Source organism: Oncorhynchus keta, unplaced genomic scaffold, assembly GCF_023373465.1.
Source record: "Oncorhynchus keta strain PuntledgeMale-10-30-2019 unplaced genomic scaffold, Oket_V2 Un_contig_1273_pilon_pilon, whole genome shotgun sequence".
Lineage (NCBI taxonomy): Eukaryota > Metazoa > Chordata > Actinopteri > Salmoniformes > Salmonidae > Oncorhynchus > Oncorhynchus keta.
In genome coordinates, this window is record NW_026277974.1 from 10,404 (window position 1) to 28,888 (window position 18,485).

At 50.0% G+C, this 18,485-nt stretch overlaps 1 protein-coding gene and 1 long non-coding RNA gene across 3 annotated transcripts; one reads left to right on the forward strand and one right to left on the reverse strand.

The window, feature by feature from the left end:
* Nucleotides 1-9,466: 9,466 nt before the first annotated feature.
* Nucleotides 9,467-10,153, reverse strand: LOC127918015 (uncharacterized). 2 transcript variants are annotated; one of them, XR_008098360.1, is made up of 5 exons: nt 10,067-10,153; nt 9,969-10,017; nt 9,730-9,873; nt 9,586-9,683; nt 9,467-9,539 (listed from the first exon to the last, which is right to left on the reverse strand). It is a non-coding gene; the product is annotated as an uncharacterized LOC127918015 (long non-coding RNA). The 2 variants fall into 2 exon arrangements; XR_008098359.1 differs by having other exon boundaries at nt 9,969-10,090.
* A 96-nt stretch (nt 10,154-10,249) lies between these two features.
* Nucleotides 10,250-14,467, forward strand: LOC127918014 (2-hydroxyacylsphingosine 1-beta-galactosyltransferase-like). Its single transcript, XM_052501225.1, has 3 exons — nt 10,250-10,677; nt 12,502-12,721; nt 14,149-14,467. The coding sequence occupies exons 1-3, from the start codon at nt 10,656-10,658 to the stop codon at nt 14,465-14,467; spliced, it is 561 nt and encodes a 186-aa protein (XP_052357185.1). The 5' UTR covers nt 10,250-10,655.
* The last annotated feature ends 4,018 nt before the right edge of the window (nt 14,468-18,485 follow it).

Here is an 18,485-nt window from a genome sequence, read left to right on the forward strand (position 1 = left end):
AGAAGATACTTTCCCCTAGCTACAGATCTAGGATCAGACTTTCCCCTAGCTACAGGATCAGATACTATTACCCTCTCCAGGAAGTACTTTCCCCCGAGCTACAGATCTAGGATCAGAGACTATTAACCCCTAGCTACAGATCTAGGATCAGATACTCTTTCCCCGTAGCTACAGATCTAGGATCAGATACTCTTTCCCCCCAGCTACAGATCTAGGATCAGATACTCTTTCCCCCTAGCTACAGATCTAGGATCAGAGACTCTTTTCCCCGAGCTACAGATCTAGGATCAGATACTATTACCCTCTCCAGGAAGTACTTTCCCCCTTGCGACAGATCTAGGATCAGATACTCTTTCCCCTAGCTACAGATCTAGGCAATCAGAGACATTCTTTCCCCCTAGAACAGATTAGGATCAGAGACAGATTTGTACCTTTTCCCCTTAGCTACAGATCTAGTTGATCAGAGACTCTCACATACACATGGTTAGCAGATGTTATTGGTCACATGGTCAGCAGATGTTATTTCACATGGTTAGCAGATGTTATTGGTCACATGGTTAGCAGATGTTATTGATCACATGGTTAGCAGATGTTATTGGTCACATGGTTAGCAGATGTTATTGGTCACATGGTTAGCAGATGTTAATGGTCACATGGTTAGCAGATGTTATTGGTCACATGGTTAGCAGATGTTATATGTCACATGGTTAGCAGATGTTAATGGTCACATGGTTAGCAGATGGTATCCCATGGTTAGCAGATGTTAATGGTCACATGGTTAGCAGATGTTAATGGTCACATGATTAGCAGATGTTAATGCTGAGTGTCGCGAAATGCTTGTGCTTCTAGTTCCCCACAGTGCAGTAATATCTAACAAGTAATCTAACAATTCCCCAACAACTACCTAATACACACACATCTAAAGAGGTGAATGAGAATATGTACATATAAATAATGGATGAGTGATGGCCGAGCGGCAAGATGCAGTAGATGGTATAAAAAACAGTATATACAAATGAGATGAGTAATACAAGATATGTAAACATCATTATTAAAGTGGCCAATCAAGTCTGTATGTAGGTACCTCCCTGTGTTAGTGATGGTTATTTAACAGTCTGATGGCCTTGAAATATAAGCTGTTTTTCAGTCTCTCGGTCCCAGCTTTGATGCACCTGTACTGACCTCGCCTTCTGGATGATAGAGGGGTGAACAGGCAGTGGCTTGGGTGGTTGTTGTCCTTGATGATCTTTTCGGCCTTCCTGTGACATCGGGTGGTGTAGGTGTCCTGGAGGGCAGGTAGTTTGCCCCCGGTGATGTGTTGTGCAGACCTCACTACCCTCTGGAGAGCCCTGTGGTTGTGGACGGTGCAGTTGCCCTACCAGGCGGTGATACAGCCCGACAGAATGCTCTCAATTGTGCATCTGTAGAAGTTTGTGAGGGTTTTAGGTGACAAGCCAAATTTCTTCAGCCTCCTGAGGCTGTTGCGCCTTCTTCACCACCCTGTCTGTGTGGGTGGACCATTTCAGTTTGTCTGTGAAGTTTTTTATTTTTTTTTATTTCACCTTTATTTAACCAGGTAGGCTAGTTGAGAACAAGTTCTCATTTGCAACTGCGACCTGGCCAAGATAAAGCATAGCAGTGTGAACAGACAACACAGAGTTACACATGGAGTAAACAATTAGCAAGTCGATAACACAGTAGAAAAAATGGGCAGTCTATATACAATGTGTGCAAAAGGCATGAGGAGGTAGGCGAATAATACAATTTTGGAGATTAACACTGGAGTGATAAATGATCAGATGGTCATGTACAGGTAGAGATATTGGTGTGCAAAAGAGCAGAAAAGTAAATAAATAAAAACAGTATAAAAACAGTATGGGAATGAGGTAGGTGAAAATGGGTGGGCTATTTACCTATAGACTATGTACAGCTGCAGCGATCGGTTAGCTGCTCGGATAGCTGATGTTTGAAGTTGGTGAGGAGATAAAAGTCTCAACTTCAGGGATTTTTGCAATTCGTTCCAGTCACAGGCAGCAGAGTACTGGAACGAAAGGCGGCCAAATGAGGTGTTGGCTTTAAGGGATGATCAGTGAGATACACCTGCTGGAGCGCGTGCTACGGATGGGTGTTGCCATCGTGACCAGTGAACTGAGATAAGGCGGAGCTTTACCTAGCATGGACTTGTAGATGACCTGGAGCCAGTGGGTCTGGCGACGAATATGTAGTGAGGGCCAGCTGACTAGAGCATACAAGTCGCAGTGGTGGGTGGTATAAGGTGCTTTAGTGACAAAACGGATGGCACTGTGATAGACTGCATCCAGTTTGCTGAGTAGAGTGTTGGAAGCCATTTTGTAAATGACATCGCCGAAGTCGAGGATCGGTAGGATAGTCAGTTTTACTAGGGTAAGCTTGGCAGCGTGAGTGAAGGAGGCTTTGTTGCGGAATAGAAAGCCGACTCTTGATTTGATTTTTCGATTGGAGATGTTTGATGAGTCTGGAAGGAGAGTTTGCAGTCTAGCCAGACACCTAGGTACTTATAGATGTCCACATATTCAAGGTCGGAACCATCCAGGGTGGTGATGCTAGTTGGGCATGCGGGTGCAGGCAGCGATCGGTTGAAAAGCATGCATTTGGTTTTACTCGCGTTTAAGAGCAGTTGGATGCCACGGAAGGAGTGCTGTATGGCATTGAACCTCGTTTGGAGGTTTGATAGCACAGTGTCCAATGACGGGCCGAAAGTATATAGAATGGTGTGGTCTGCTTAGAGGTGGATCAGGGAATCGCCCGCAGCAAGAGCAAGAGCAACATCATTGATATATACAGAGAAAAGAGTCGGCCCGAGAATTGAACCCTGTGGCACCCCCATAGAGACTGCCAGAGGACCGGACAGCATGCCCTCCGATTTGACACACTGAACTCTGTCTGCAAAGTAATTGGTGAACCAGGCAAGGCAGTCATCCGAAAAACCGAGGCTGTTGAGTCTGCCGATAAGAATATGGTGATTGACAGAGTCGAAAGCCTTGGCGAGGTCGATGAAGACGGCTGCACAGTACTGTCTTTTATCGATGGCGGTTATGATATCGTTTAGTACCTTGAGTGTGGCTGAGGTGCACCCGTGACCAGCTCTGAAACCAGATTGCATAGCGGAGAAGGTACGGTGGGATTCGAGATGGTCAGTGACCTGTTTGTTGACTTGGCTTTCGAAGACCTTAGATAGGCAGGGCAGGATGGATATAGGTCTATAACAGTTTGGGTCCAGGGTGTCTCCCCCTTTGAAGAGGGGGATGACTGCGGCAGCTTTCCAATCCTTGGGGATCTCAGACGATATGAAAGAGAGGTTGAACAGGCTGGTAATAGGCGTTGCGACAATGGCGGCAGATAGTTTCAGAAATAGCGGGTCCAGATTGTCAAGCCCAGCTGATTTGTACGGGTCCAGGTTTGCAGCTCTTTCAGAACATCTGCTATCTGGATTTGGGTAAAGGAGAACCTGGAGAGGCTTGGGTGAGGAACTACGGGGGGCGGAGCTGTTGGCCAAGGTTGGAGTAGCCAGGCGGAAGGCATGGCCAGCCGTTGAGAAGTGCTTATTGAAGTTTTCGATAATCATGGATTTATCGGTGGAGACCGTGTTTCCTAGCCTCAGTGCAGTGGGCAGCTGGGAGGAGGTGCTCTTGTTCTCCATGGACTTCACAGTGTCCCAGAACTTTTTGGAGTTGGAGCTACAGGATGCAAACTTCTGCCTGAAGAAGCTGGCCTTTGCTTTCCTGACTGACTGCGTGTATTGGTTCCTGACTTCCCTGAACAGTTGCATATCACGGGGGCTATTCGATGCTATTGCAGTCCGCCACAGGATGGTTTTGTGCTGGTCGAGGGCAGTCAGGTCTGGAGTGAACCAAGGGCTGTATCTGTTCTTGGTTCTGCATTTTTTGAACGGAGCATGCTTATCTAAAATGGTGAGGAAGTTACTTTTAAAGAATGACCATGCATCCTCAACTGACGGGATGAGGTCATTGTCCGCATTCGCACTTCGCTCTGCAGGTTGTATAACTTTTTATAACTTTTTCATTACATTTCATTATAGTACAACGGTTGATTTGTCTAATCTTAGCAATTCTTCTTAGCTAGCTACATAGCCGTCCTTGTATCAGAGATAATTGCATAATTATCGTATTTCGTCGCCCTAACGTAGCCTTCACTGCTATTCGCCCAGGAGCTAGCTAACGCACACAGATTAGCATCACTGTAGTGCTATTCACTCAACTGTACGACTTGATTAGTTCAGTGTTAACTAGCTACATAGCTGTCTTTGTTTCCAAGATAATTGTGTAGTTTAGTGTGTGTAGCCTTGGAGTGATTATCTTAATTCACTGAGGTTCGCTAGCCAGCTATTTGTCGTCCTTAACGTAGGAGACTCTGCTAGCTAGCCAACAGCTAACTGCTAACAGCTAGCCAACGCCTGCTGTTTTGAATTCAACAACCCGGTCAGGTGGTTTCACATTTTCGTTTCATTGCAGTGCAGCGGTTTGATTTGTTTGATCGTGGCTAGCTGCATAGCCGCCTTTGTTTCAAAGATATTGTGTAGTCTAGACCGATTCCCTAGGTTAGCTAGCCAGCTATTGTCGTTCTTTAACTCAACGTAACGTAAACAACACTGCTAGCTAGCCAGCTAGCCCCGAATAGCAGCACTGTAGAATTATTACACTCAACGGAACGACTTGATTAGTGTAGTGTCAACAACGCAGCTACTGCCAGCTAGCCTACTTTAGCAGTACTGTATCATTTTAATCATTTTAGTCAATAAGATTCTTGCTACGTAAGCTTAACTTTCTGAACATTCGAGACGTGTAGTCCGCTTGTCATTCCAATTTCCTTGCATTAGCGTAGCCTTTTCTGTAGCCTGTCAACTATGTGTCTGTCTATCCCTGTTCTCTCCTCTCTGCACAGACCATACAAACGCTCCACACCGCGTGGCCGCGACCACCCTAACCTGGTGGTCCCAGCGCATTTACGACCCACGTGGAGTTCCAGGTCTCTGGTAGCCTCTGGAACTGCCAATCTGCGTGCCAACAAGGCAGAGTTCATCTCAGCCTATGCCTCCTCCAGTCCCTTGACTTCTTGGCACTGACGGAAACATGGATCACCACAGATAACACTGCTACTCCTACTGCTCTCTCCTCGTCCGCCCACGTGTTCTCGCACACCCCGAGAGCTTCTGGTCAGCGGGGTGGTGGCACCGGGATCCTCATCTCTCCCAAGTGGTCTTTCTCTCTTTCTCCCCTTACCCATCTGTCTATTGCCTCCTTTGGAATTCCATGCTGTCACAGTTACCAGCCCTTTCAAGCTTAACATCCTTATCATTTATCGCCCTCCAGGTTCCTCGAGAGTTCATCAATGAGCTTGATGCCTTGATAAGCTCCTTTCCTGAGGACGGCTCACCTCTCACAGTTCTGGGCGACTTTAACCTCCCCACGTCTACCTTTGACTCATTCCTCTCTGCCTCCTTCTTTCCACTCCCTCTCCTCTTTTGACCTCACCTCTCACCCTCCCCCTACTCACAAGGCAGGCAATACGCTTGACCTCATCTTTACTAGATGCTGTTCTTCCACTAACCTCATTGCAACTCCCCTCCAAGTCTCCGACCACTACCTTGTATCCTTTTCCCTCTCGCTTCTCATCCAACACTTCCCACACTGCCCCTACTCGGATGGTATCGCGCCGTCCCATCTTCGCTCTCTCCCCCGCTACTCTCTCCTCTTCCATCCTATCTTCTTCCTCTGCCTCAAACTTTCTCCAACCTATCTCCTGATTCTGCCTCCTCAACCCCCTCCTCTCCTCCCTTACTGCATCCTTTGACTCCCTATGTCCCCTATCCTCCAGGCCGGCTCGGTCCTCCCCTCCCGCTCCGTGGCTCGACGACTCATTGCGAGCTCACAGAACAGGGCTCCCGGGCAGCCGAGCGGAAATGGAGGAAAACCCGCCTCCCTGCGGACCTGGCATCCTTTCACTCCTCCTCTCTACATTTTCCTCCTCTGTCTCTGCTGCTAAAGCCACTTTCTACCATTCTAAATTCCAAGCATCTGCCTCTAACCCTAGGAAGCTCTTTGCCACCTTCTCCTCCCTCCTGAATCCTCCCCCCTCCCTCCTCCCTCTCTGCAGATGACTTCGTCAACCATTTTGAAAAGAAGGTCGATGACATCCGATCCTCGTTTGCTAAGTCAACGACACCGCTGGTTCTGCTCACACTGCCCTACCCTATGCTCTGACCTCTTTCTCCCCTCTCTCTCCAGATGAAATCTCGCGTCTTGTGACGGCCGGCCGCCCAACAACCTGCCCGCTTGACCCTATCCCCTCCTCTCTTCTCCAGACCATTTCCGGAGACCTTCTCCCTTACCTACCTCGCTCATCAACTCATCCCTGACCGCTGGCTACGCCCTCCCGCCTTCAAGAGAGCGAGAGTTGCACCCCTTCTGAAAAACCTACACTCGATCCCTCCGATGTCAACAACTACAGACCAGTATCCTTCTCTCTTTCTCTCCAAAACTCTTGAGCGTGCCGTCCTTGGCCAGCTCTACCGCTATCTCTCTCAGAATGACCTTCTTGGATCCAAATCAGTCAGGTTTCAAGACTAGTCATTCAACTGAGACTGCTCTTCTCTGTATCACGGAGGCGCTCCGCACTGCTAAAGCTAACTCTCTCTCCTCTGCTCTCATCCTTCTAGACCTATCGGCTGCCTTCGATACTGTGAACCATCAGATCCTCCTCTCCACCCTCTCCGAGTTGGGCATCTCCGGCGCGGCCCACGCTTGATTGCGTCCTACCTGACAGGTCGCTCCTACCAGGTGGCGTGGCGAGAATCTGTCTCCTCACCACGCGCTCTCACCACTGGTGTCCCCCAGGGCTCTGTTCTAGGCCCTCTCTTATTCTCGCTATACACCAAGTCACTTGGCTCTGTCATAACCTCACATGGTCTCTCCTATCATTGCTATGCAGACGACACACAATTAATCTTCCTTTCCCCCTTCTGATGACCAGGTGGCGAATCGCATCTCTGCATGTCTGGCAGACATATCAGTGTGGATGACGGATCACCACCTCAAGCTGAACCTCAGCAAGACGGAGCTCCTCTTCCTCCCGGGGAAGGACTGCCCGCTCCATGATCTCGCCATCACGGTTGACAACTCCATTGTGTCCTCCTCCCAGAGCGCTAAGAACCTGGGCGTGATCCTGGACAACACCCTGACGTTCTCAACTAACATCAAGGCGGTGTCCCGTTCCTGTAGGTTCATGCTCTACAACATCCGCAGAGTACGACCCTGCCTCACACAGGAAGCGGCGCAGGTCCTAATCCAGGCACTTGTCATCTCCCGTCTTGATTACTGCAACTCGCTGGCTGGGCTCCTGCCTGTGCCATTAAACCCTACAACTCATCCAGAACGCCGCAGCCCGTCTGGTGTTCAACCTTCCCAAGTTCTCTCACGCCACCCCGCTCCTCCGCTCTCTCCACTGGCTTCCAGTTGAAGCTCGCATCCGCTACAAGACCATGGTGCTCGCCACGGAGCTGTGAGGGGAACGGCACCTCAGTACCTCCAGGCTCTGATCAGGCCCTACACCCAAACAAGGGCACTGCGTTCATCCACCTCTGGCCTGCTCGCCTCCCTACCACTGAGGAAGTACAGTTCCCGCTCAGCCCAGTCAAAACTGTTCGCTGCTCTGGCCCCCAATGGTGGAACAAACTCCTCACGACGCCAGGACAGCGGAGTCAATCACCACCTTCCGGAGACACCTGAAACCCCACCTCTTCAAGGAATACCTAGGATAGGGTAAGTAAGGGTAAGTAATCCTTCTCACCCCCTTCTCCCCCAACAAGATTTAGATGCAAGTGGCTGTTCCACTGGTTGTCATAAGGTGTATGCACCAATTTGTAAGTCGCTCTGGATAAGAGCGTCTGCTAAATGACTTAAATGTAAATGTAAATGTAAATGTATTGTCCTTCCAGGATACCCGGGCCAGGTCGATTAGAAAGGCCTGCTCAGAAGTGTTTTAGGGAGCGCTTTGACAGTGATGAGGGGTGGTCGTTTGACTGCGGCTCCGTGGCGGATACAGGCGATGAGGCAGTGATCGCTGAGATCCTGGTTGAAGACAGCGGAGGTATATTTGGAGGGCCAGTTGGTCAGGATGACGTCATGAGGGTGCCCTTGTTTACAGAGTTAGGGTTGTACCTGGTGGGTTCCTTGATGATTTGAGTGAGATTGAGGGCATCTAGCTTAGATTGTAGGACTGCCGGGTGTTAAGCATATCCCAGTTTAGGTCACCTAACAGAACAAACTCTGAAGCTAGATGGGGCGATCAATTCACAAATGGTGTCCAGGGCACAGCTGGGAGCTGAGGGGGTCGTTAGCAGGCGGCAACAGTGAGAGACTTGTTTCTGGAGAGAGTAATTTTCAAAATTAGTAGTTCAAACTGTTTGGGTATGGACCTGGAAAGTATGACATTACTTTGCAGGCTATCTCTGCAGTAGACTGCGTACCCCGAGGATCTTAAAACTTACCACCTTCTCCACTGCTGTCCCATCGATGTGGATAGGGGGGTGTTCCCTCTGCTGTCCCATCGATGTGGATAGGGGGGTGCTCCCTCTGCTGTTTCCTGAAGTCCACGATCATCTCCTTTGTTTTGTTGACATTGAGTGAGAGGTTGTTTTCCTGACACCACACTCCGAGGGCCCTCACTTCCTCCCTGTAGGCCGTCTCGTCGTTGTTGGTGATCAAGCCTACCACTGTCGTGTCGTCTGCAAACTTGATGATTGAGTTGGAGGCGTGCGTGGCCACGCAGTCATGGGTGAACAGGGAGTACAGGAGAGGGCTGAGAACGCACCCTTGTGGGGCCCCTTTGTTGAAGATCAGTGGGGTGGAGATTTTGTTACCTACCCTCACCACCTGGGGGCGGCCAATCAGAAAGTCCAGAACCCAATTGCACAGGGCGGGGTTGAGACCCAGGGCCTCCAGCTTAATGAGGGAGGGTACTATGGTGTTGAATGCTATAGTCAATGAACAGCATTATTACATAGGTATTCCTCTTGTCCAGATGGGTTCGGGCAGTGTGCAGTGTGGTTGCGATTGCATCGTCTGTGGACCTATTGGGGCGGTAAGCAAATTGGAGTGGGTCTAGGGTGTCAGGTAGGGTGGAGGTGATATGGTCATTGACTAGTCTCTCAAAGCACTTCATGATGACAGAATTGAGTGCTACGGGGCGGTAGTCATTTAGTTCAGATACCTTAGCAACTTCACCCACACCACCGTTGGGTTCTAGAGTACCGTTGAGGGTTCTAGAACACCGCTGGGTGCTAGAGTCTGTTCTTTCCAACTGCCATTCAATTCTAGAATGTTGAAAGTGTTCTTGATTGTACTTCTCTGTATTGCACTCCCATTCAAATCTGGACCTGGAGGTTCCACTGCTGTATGTTCATTCTCCCCTCTAATCAGGGCCTGATTTAGACCTGAGACACCAGGTGGGTGATTCCCCTCTAATCAGGGCCTGATTTAGACCTGGGACACCAGTCATTCTTCCCTCTAATCAGGGCCTGATTTAGACCTGGGACACCAGGTGGGTGATTCCCCTCTAATCAGGGCCTGATTTAGACCTGGGTCACCAGGTGGGTGATTCCCCTCTAATCAGGGCCTGATTTAGACCTGGGACACCAGTCATTCTTCCCTCTAATCAGGGACTGATTTAGACCTGGGACACCAGGTGGGTGATTCCCCTCTAATCAGGGCCTGATTTAGACCTGAGACACCAGTCATTCTTCCCTTTAATCAGGGCCTGATTTAGACCTGGGACACCAGGTGGGTGATTCCCCTCTAATCAGGGCCTGATTTAGACCTGGGTCACCAGTCATTCTCCCCTCTAATCAGGGCCTGATTTAGACCTGGGACACCAGGTGGGTGATTCCCCTCTAACCAGGGCCTGATTTAGACCTGGGACACCAGGTGGGTGATTCCCCTCTAATCAGGGACTGATTTAGACCTGGGACACCAGGTGGGTGATTCCCCTCTAACCAGGGCCTGATTTAGACCTGGGACACCAGGTGGGTGATTCCCCTCTAATCAGGGCCTGATTTAGACCTGGGACACCAGGTGGGTGATTCCCCTCTAATCAGGGCCTGATTTAGACTAATCAGGGCCTGGGTCACCAGGTGGGTGATTCCCTCTAATCAGGGCCTGATTTAGACCTGGGACACCAGGTGGGTGATTCCCCTCAAATCAGGGCCTGATTTAGACCTGGGTCACCAGGTGGGTGATTCCCCTCTAATCAGGGCCTGAATTAGACCTGAGACACCAGTCATTGTTCCCCTCTAATCAGGGCCTGATTTAGACCTGGGACAACAGTCATTCTTCCCTCTAATCAGGGCCTGATTTAGACCTGGGTCACCAGGTGGGTGATTCCCCTCTAATCAGGGCCTGAATTAGACCTGGGACACCAGGTGTGTTATCAGGTAGAACAGTGAAACCAGCAGTAGGGTAAGAGATCAAACCGCATGGCATCACTCTAATCATTTACCTCTCTGTCTGTCTGTCCTGTTTTTCTGTCTTTCCCTGTCTGACTGTAGGTTCTCGGGGGTTCCGCCCAGTAACCTAGGCAACAATACCAAGTTGGTGGATTGGATGCCTCAAAATGACCTGTTGGGTAAGAACCACTTCTCTACTTCATGTACTCTCTCTTCCTTCCCTCCCTCCTCCCTCTCTGTCTGTTAGGGTGAGGAGGGGTGAGGAGGGGAGAGGAGGGGTGAGGAGGTGAGGGGAGGGGTGAGGAGAGGAGAGGAGGGGAGAGGAGGGGTGAGGAGGTGAGGGGAGGGGTGAGGAGAGGAGAGGAGGGGAGGGGTGAGGAGAGGAGAGGAGGGGTGAGGAGGGGAGAGGAGGGGTGAGGAGGTGAGGGGAGAGGAGAGGAGAATGACCCTGAGCTGAGAAATACATAACTCATTATATCATTAACAGTCAATGATTCACACACACACACACACACACACACACACACACACACACACACACACACACACACACACACACACACACACACACACACACACACACACACACACACACACACACACACTCTCTTTCTCTCTGGGTGTGTTGCTGACCTGTATCTCTGAGGGCTGTGTGGTATAGCTGCTAAGTAGCTCCTCTCAGTCACACCTTATTACCACACGGTGCACTATTATAGACCAGGGTCCATATCACAACACTGTTAGGACCAGGGTCCTCTAGGACAACACTGTTAGGACCAGGGTCCTTCAGGTCAACACTGTTAGGACCAGGGTCCTCTAGGACAACACTGTTAGGACCAGGGTCCTATAGGACAACACTGTTAGGACCAGGGTCCTATAGGACAACACTGTTAGGACCGGGGTCCTCTAGGACAACACTGTTAGGACCAGGGTCCTATAGGACAACACTGTTAGGACCAAGGTCCTATAGGACAACACTGTTAGGACCAGGGTCCTCTAGGACAACACTGTTAGGACCAGGGTCCTATAGGACAACACTGTTAGGACCAGGGTCCTCTAGGACAACACTGTTAGGACCAGGGTCCTCTAGGACAACACTGTTAGGACCAGGGTCCTATAGGACAACACTGTTAGGACCAGGGTCCTCTAGGACAACACTGTTAGGACCAGGGTCCTATAGGACAACACTGTTAGGACCAGGGTCCTATAGGACAACACTGTTAGGACCAGGGTCCTCTAGGACAACACTGTTAGGACCAGGGTCCTTTAGGACAACACTGTTAGGACCAGGGTCCTCTAGGACAACACTGTTAGGACCAGGGTCCTCTAGGACAACACTGTTAGGACCAGGGTCCTATAGGACAACACTGTTAGGACCAGGGTCCTATAGGACAACACTGTTAGGACGAGGGTCCTCTAGGACAACACTATTAGGACCAGGGTCCTCTAGGACAACACTGTTAGGACCAGGGTCCTCTAGGACAACACTGTTAGGACCAGGGTCCTATAGGACAACACTGTTAGGACCAGGGTCCTCTAGGACAACACTGTTAGGACCAGGGTCCTATAGGACAACACTGTTAGGACGAGGGTCCTCTAGGACAACACTGTTAGGACCAGGGTCCTCTAGGACAACACTGTTAGGACCAGGGTCCTCTAGGACAACACTGTTAGGACCAGGGTCCCTCTCATCCTTATCCTTGTCTCTTCTCTCTCCTCCTTGTCTCTTCTCTCTCCTCTCTCCTCCCCTCTCTCTCATCCGTGTCTCTTCTCTCTCCTCCCTCTCTCCCTCTCTATCATCCTTGTCTCTTCTCTCTCCTCCTCTCTCCCTCTCTCTCATCCTTGTCTCTCTCTCTCTCATCCTTTGTCTCTCTCTCTCATCCTTGTCTCTTCTCTCTCCTCTCTCTCTCCTCCCTCTCTCTCATCATTGTCTCTCCTCTCTCTCTCTCTCTCTTTCTCTCTCTTTCCTCCCTCTCTCTTCTCTCTCCTTCTTGTCTCTCTAGGCCATGCCAGAACAGTAGCGTTCCTGTCCCACGGTGGTCTGAACAGTATCTATGAAGCGATGTACCACGGTGTCCCTGTAGTGGGACTACCTCTGTTTGGGGACCACTACGACACTATGACCCGGGTGGAGGCTAAAGGGATGGGCATCATGGTTCACTGGAAGAGTATGACAGAGGAGGAGCTGTACCAGGCACTGGCCACTGTTATCAACAATAACAAGTACATGAACACTGCACCACACTCAATTCAGTTATGGCTCCCTACTGCAACACACTCAGTTCAGTTATGGCTCGCTACTGCCATCTGGTGTCTCAGTGTGGTACTGCACCACACTCACTTCAGTTATGGCTCGCTACTGCACCACACTCAGTTCAGTTATGGCTCACTACTGCACCACACTCAGTTCAGTTATGGCCCGCTACTGCCATCTGGTGTCTCAGTGTGGTACTGCACCACACTCAGTTCAGTTATGGCTCGCTACTGCCATCTGGTGTCTCAGTGTGGTACTGCACCACACTCAGTTCAGTTATGGCTCCCTACTGCCATCTGGTGTCTCAGTGTAGTACTGCAACACGCTCAGTTCAGTTCTGGCTCACTACTGCACCACACTCAGTTCAGTTATGGCTCACTACTGCCACCTGGTGTCTCAGTGTGGTACTGCACCACACTCAGTTCAGTTTGGGCTCACTACTGCTGTCTGGTGTCTCAGTGTGGTACTGCACCACACTCAGTTCAGTTTGGGCTCACTACTGCCGTCTGGTGTCTCAGTGTGGTACTGCACCACACTCAGTTCAGTTCTGGCTCAGTACTGCCATCTGGTGTCTCAGTGTGGTACTGCACCACACTCAGTTCAGTTATGGCTCACTACTGCCATCCGGTGTCTCAGTGTGGTACTGCAACACGCTCAGTTCAGTTCTGGCTCACTATTGCACCACACTCAGTTCAGTTTGGGCTCACTACTGCTGTCTGGTGTCTCAGTGTGGTACTGCACCACACTCAGTTCAGTTATGGCTCACTACTGCTGTCTGGTGTCTCAGTGTGGTACTGCACCACACTCAGTTCAGTTCCTGCTCACTACTGCCATCTGGTGTCTCAGTGTGGTACTGCACCACACTCAGTTCAGTTTGGGCTCACTACTGTCATCTGGTGTCTCAGTGTGGTACTGCACCACACTCAGTTCAGTTTGGGCTCACTACTGTCATCTGGTGTCTCAGTGTGGTACTGCACCACACTCAGTTCAGTTTGGGCTCACTACTGCCATCTGGTGTCTCAGTGTGGTACTGCACCACACTCAGTTCAGTTTGGGCTCACTACTGCTGTCTGGTGTCTTAGTGTGGTACTGCACCACACTCAGTTCAGTTCCTGCTCACTACTGTCATCTGGTGTCTCAGTGTGGTACTGCACCACACTCAGTTCAGTTCCTGCTCACTACTGCCGTCTGGTGTCTCAGTGTGGTACTGCACCACACTCAGTTCAGTTTGGGCTCACTACTGTCATCTGGTGTCTCAGTGTGGTACTGCACCACACTCAGTTCAATTTGGGCTCACTACTGTCATCTGGTGTCTCAGTGTGGTACTGCACCACACTCAGTTCAACACACACAACCTCTCTGTTTTTAACTGTGTGTTTGTGTGTGTGTGTTCTAGGTATCGTCAGCGTGCCCAGGTGCTCTCTTCCATCCATAAGGACCAACCAGGTCACCCGGTAACAAGAGCTGTCTATTGGATAAACTACATCCTCCGTCACCACGGCGCCAACCACTTACGATCCTCTGTCTACACTGTCCCCACCTACCAGTACTTCCTATTGGACGTTGTGCTGGTCGTAGGGGCGGGGCTGGCCCTGATTGCCTACCTGTTTTACCGGATAGCAGGGCTACTAAGGTCAAAGGTTAAGGTTCAGGAGCGGGGGAGAGGTTACCCACGGTCCCCGGCTACCTCGACAAGGCAACGGACATTGCCATAGCAACGGAGCGGGGCTAATCCCCTCACAAACGTAACGGAGCCGGTGAAGAACGACAAGAAGATGAAGTGAAGGGGCGGAGACTGGGGTCAGAGGTCGGAGAGGAAGCTGATTGGCCCCTCAACTGTAGAGATTTAGGGTTTAGGAGAACAGAACCTCCTCGTTCTGGGAGACTGCAGAAAGACAGGGATGAGGTGTGTGTGTGTGTGTGTGTGTGTGTGTGTGTGTGTGTGTGTGTGTGTGTGTGTGTGTGTGTGTGTGTGTGTGTGTGTGTGTGTGTGTGTGTGTGTGTGTGTCATCTCTGAATGGAAGGAGGGAAGAAGAGGGTCCCAAAACAACAACAACCATGTTAAACTGTGTTTTTTGAAGGAGTTTTTGGAGAAGTCCAAAACTGTGGATAAACATGTATTTATTATGTATAACAACAACAAGACATTCTTTAATCAGATTATATTTTATTTATTTAATTTCACTCATCAATCAGTTAAACTGCAGTGTACAGTACATCCTAACAGGGTTGGAATGATACCAGATGTTATGTTGGTAAGATATACAGTAGGGTTATACAGTATAATTAGATATAATATCTCTCTGTCTGTCTGCCTCCCTCATTCCCTCTATACTGTCCCTAATGGCCCCAAACCCTCATTCCCTCTATACTGTCCCTAATGGCCCCTTATTCCCTCTATACTGTCCCTAATGGCCCCTCAGTCCCTCTATACTGTCCCTAATGGCCCCTCATTCCCTCTATACTGTCCCTAATGGCCCCTCATTCCCTCTATACTGTCCCTAATGGCCCCTCATTCCCTCTATACTGTCCCTAATGGCCCCTCATTCCCTCTATACTGTCCCTAATGGCCCCTCATTCCCTCTATACTGTCCCTAATGGCCCTCCCCAAACCCTCATTCCCCTATACTGTCCCTAATGGCCCCTCATTCCCTCTATACTGTCCCTAATGGCCCTCATTCCCTCTATACTGTCCCTAATGGCCCCTCATTCCCTCTATACTGTATACCCTAATGGTCCCCAAACCCTCATTCCCTCTATACTGTCCCTAATGGCCCCTCATTCCCTCTATACTGTCCCTAATGGCCCTCATTCCCTCTATACTGTCCCTAATGGCCCCTCATTCCCTCTATACTGTCCCTAATGGCCCCTCATTCCCTCTATACTGTCCCTAATGGCCCCTCATTCCCTCTATACTGTCCCTAATGGCCCCTCATTCCCTCTATACTGTCCCTAATGGCCCCTCATTCCCTCTATACTGTCCCTAATGGCCCCTCATTCCTATACTGTCTATACTGTCCCTAATGGCCCCTCATTCCCTCTATACTGTCCCTAATGGCCCCTCATTGGCCCCTCTCTATACTGTCCCTAATGGCCCTCATTCCCTCTATACTGTCCCTAATGGCCCCTCATTCCCTCTATACTGTCCCTAATGGCCCCTCATTCCCTCTATACTGTCCCTAATGGCCCCTCATTCCCTCTATACTGTCCCTAATGGCCCCTCATTCCCTCTATACTGTCCCTAATGGCCCCTCATTCCCTCTATACTGTCCCTAATGGCCCCTCATTCCCTCTATACTGTCCCTAATGGCCCCAAACCCTCATTCCCTCTATACTGTCCCTAATGGCCCCTCATTCCCTCTATACTGTCCCTAATGGCCCTCATTCCCTCTATACTGTCCCTAATGGCCCCTCATTCCCTCTATACTGTCCCTAATGGCCCCTCATTCCCTCTATACTGTCCCTAATGGCCCTCATGGCCCCTCATTCCCTCTATACTGTCCCTAATGGCCCTCATTCCTCTATACTGTCCCTAATGGCCCCAAACCCTCATTCCCTCTATACTGTCCCTAATGGCCCCTCATTCCCTCTATACTGTCCCTAATGGCCCCTCAGTCCCTCTATACTGTCCCTAATGGCCCCTCATTCCCTCTATACTGTCCCTAATGGCCCCAAACCCTCATTCCCTCTATACTGTCCCTAATGGCCCCTCAGTCCTCTATACTGTCCCTAATGGCCCTCATTCCCTCTATACTGTCCCTAATGGCCCCTCATTCCCTCTATACTGTCCCTAATGGCCCTCATTCCCTCTATACTGTCCCTAATGGCCCCTCATTCCCTCTATACTGTCCCTAATGGCCCTCATTCCCTCTATACTGTCCCTAATGGCCCCTCATTCCCTCTATACTGTCCCTAATGGCCCCTCATTCCCTCTATACTGTCCCTAATGGCCCCCCTCATCCCATTCTATACTGTCCCTAATGGCTAAACCCTCATTCCCTCTATACTGTCCCTAATGGCAAACCCTCATTCCCTCTATACTGTCCCTAATGGCCCCTCATTCCCTCTATACTGTCCCTAATGGCCCCTCATTCCCTCTATACTGTCCCTAATGGCCCCTCATCCTCTATACTGTCCCTAATGGCCCCTCATTCCCTGGCCCCAAACCCTCATTCTATACTGTCCCTAATGGCCCCTCATTCCCTCTATACTGTCCCTAATGGCCCCTCATTCCCTCTATACTGTCCCTAATGGCCCCAAACCCTCATTCCTCTATACTGTCCCTAATGGCCCTCATTCCCTCTATACTGTCCCTAATGGCCCTCATTCCCTCTATACTGTCCCTAATGGCCCCTCATTCCCTCTATACTGTCCCTAATGGCCCCTCATTCCCTCTATACTGTCCCTAATGGCCCTCATTCCCTCTATACTGTCCCTAATGGCCCTCATTCCCTCTATACTGTCCCTAATGGCCCCTCATTCCCTCTATACTGTCCCTAATGGCCCCAAACCCTCATTCCCTCTATACTGTCCCTAATGGCCCTCATTCCCTCTATACTGTCCCTAATGGCCCCTCATTCCCTCTATACTGTCCCTAATGTCCTAATGGCCCTCATTCCTCTATACTGTCCCTAATGGCCCCTCATTCCCTCTATACTGTCCCTAATGGCCCCAAACCCTCATTCCCTCTAGACTGTCCCTAATGATACTCAGATGTTACTGTCCCTAATGGCCTATCCCAATATACTGTAGATATAATATCTGTCCCTCTATACTGTCTGGCCTCCTCATTCCTCTATACTGTCCCTAATGGCCCCAAACCCTCATTCCCTCTACTGTCCCTAATGGCCCCAAACCCGTCCCCTCATTCCCTAATGGCCCCTCATTCCCTCTATACTGTCCCTAATGGCCCTCAAACTGTCCCTAATGGCCCCTCATTCCCTCTAGACTGTCCCTAATGGGCCCTCTATAAACCCTCATTCCTCTATACTGTCCCTAATGGCCCCAAACCCTCATTCCTCTATACTGTCCCTAATGGCCCCAAACCCTCATTCCCTCTATACTGTCCCTAATGGCCCCTCATTCCTCTATACTGGCCCCATGGCCCCTCATTCCCTCTATACTGTCCCTAATGGCCTCATTCCCTCTACTGTCCCTAATGGTCCCTCATTCCCTCTATACTGTCCCTAATGGCCCCTCATTCCCTCTAGACTGTCCCTAATGGCCCCAAACCCTCATTTTTAGACTGTCCCTAATGGCCCCAAACCATCATTCCCTCTACACTGTCCCTCATTCCCTCTATACTGTCCCAATCCCTATTCCCTCTATACTGTCGCTAATGGGGCTATTAGAGAGGCAGATCTATATGTCCCTAAATGGCCCTCATTCCCTCTATACTGTCCCTAACATTTATATTTAACATAGGGACGCCATTATCCAGAGGCAATCTTAATACCCTCATTTCTATACTGTCCATTAATGGCCCTCTATATTTTAACATAGGGTCCCTAGATGGCCCCTCATTCCCTCTATATTCCCTAACATGGCCCCCATTCCCTCTATACTGTCCCTAGATCTATATTTTATACATGTCCCTAATGGCCCCAAACCCTCATTTCCTCTACACTGTCCCTAATGTCCCCTCATTCCTCTATACTGTCCCTAATGGCCCCTCATTTCTATACTGTCCCTAATGGCCCCAAACCCTCATTCCTCTAGACCGTCCCTAATGAT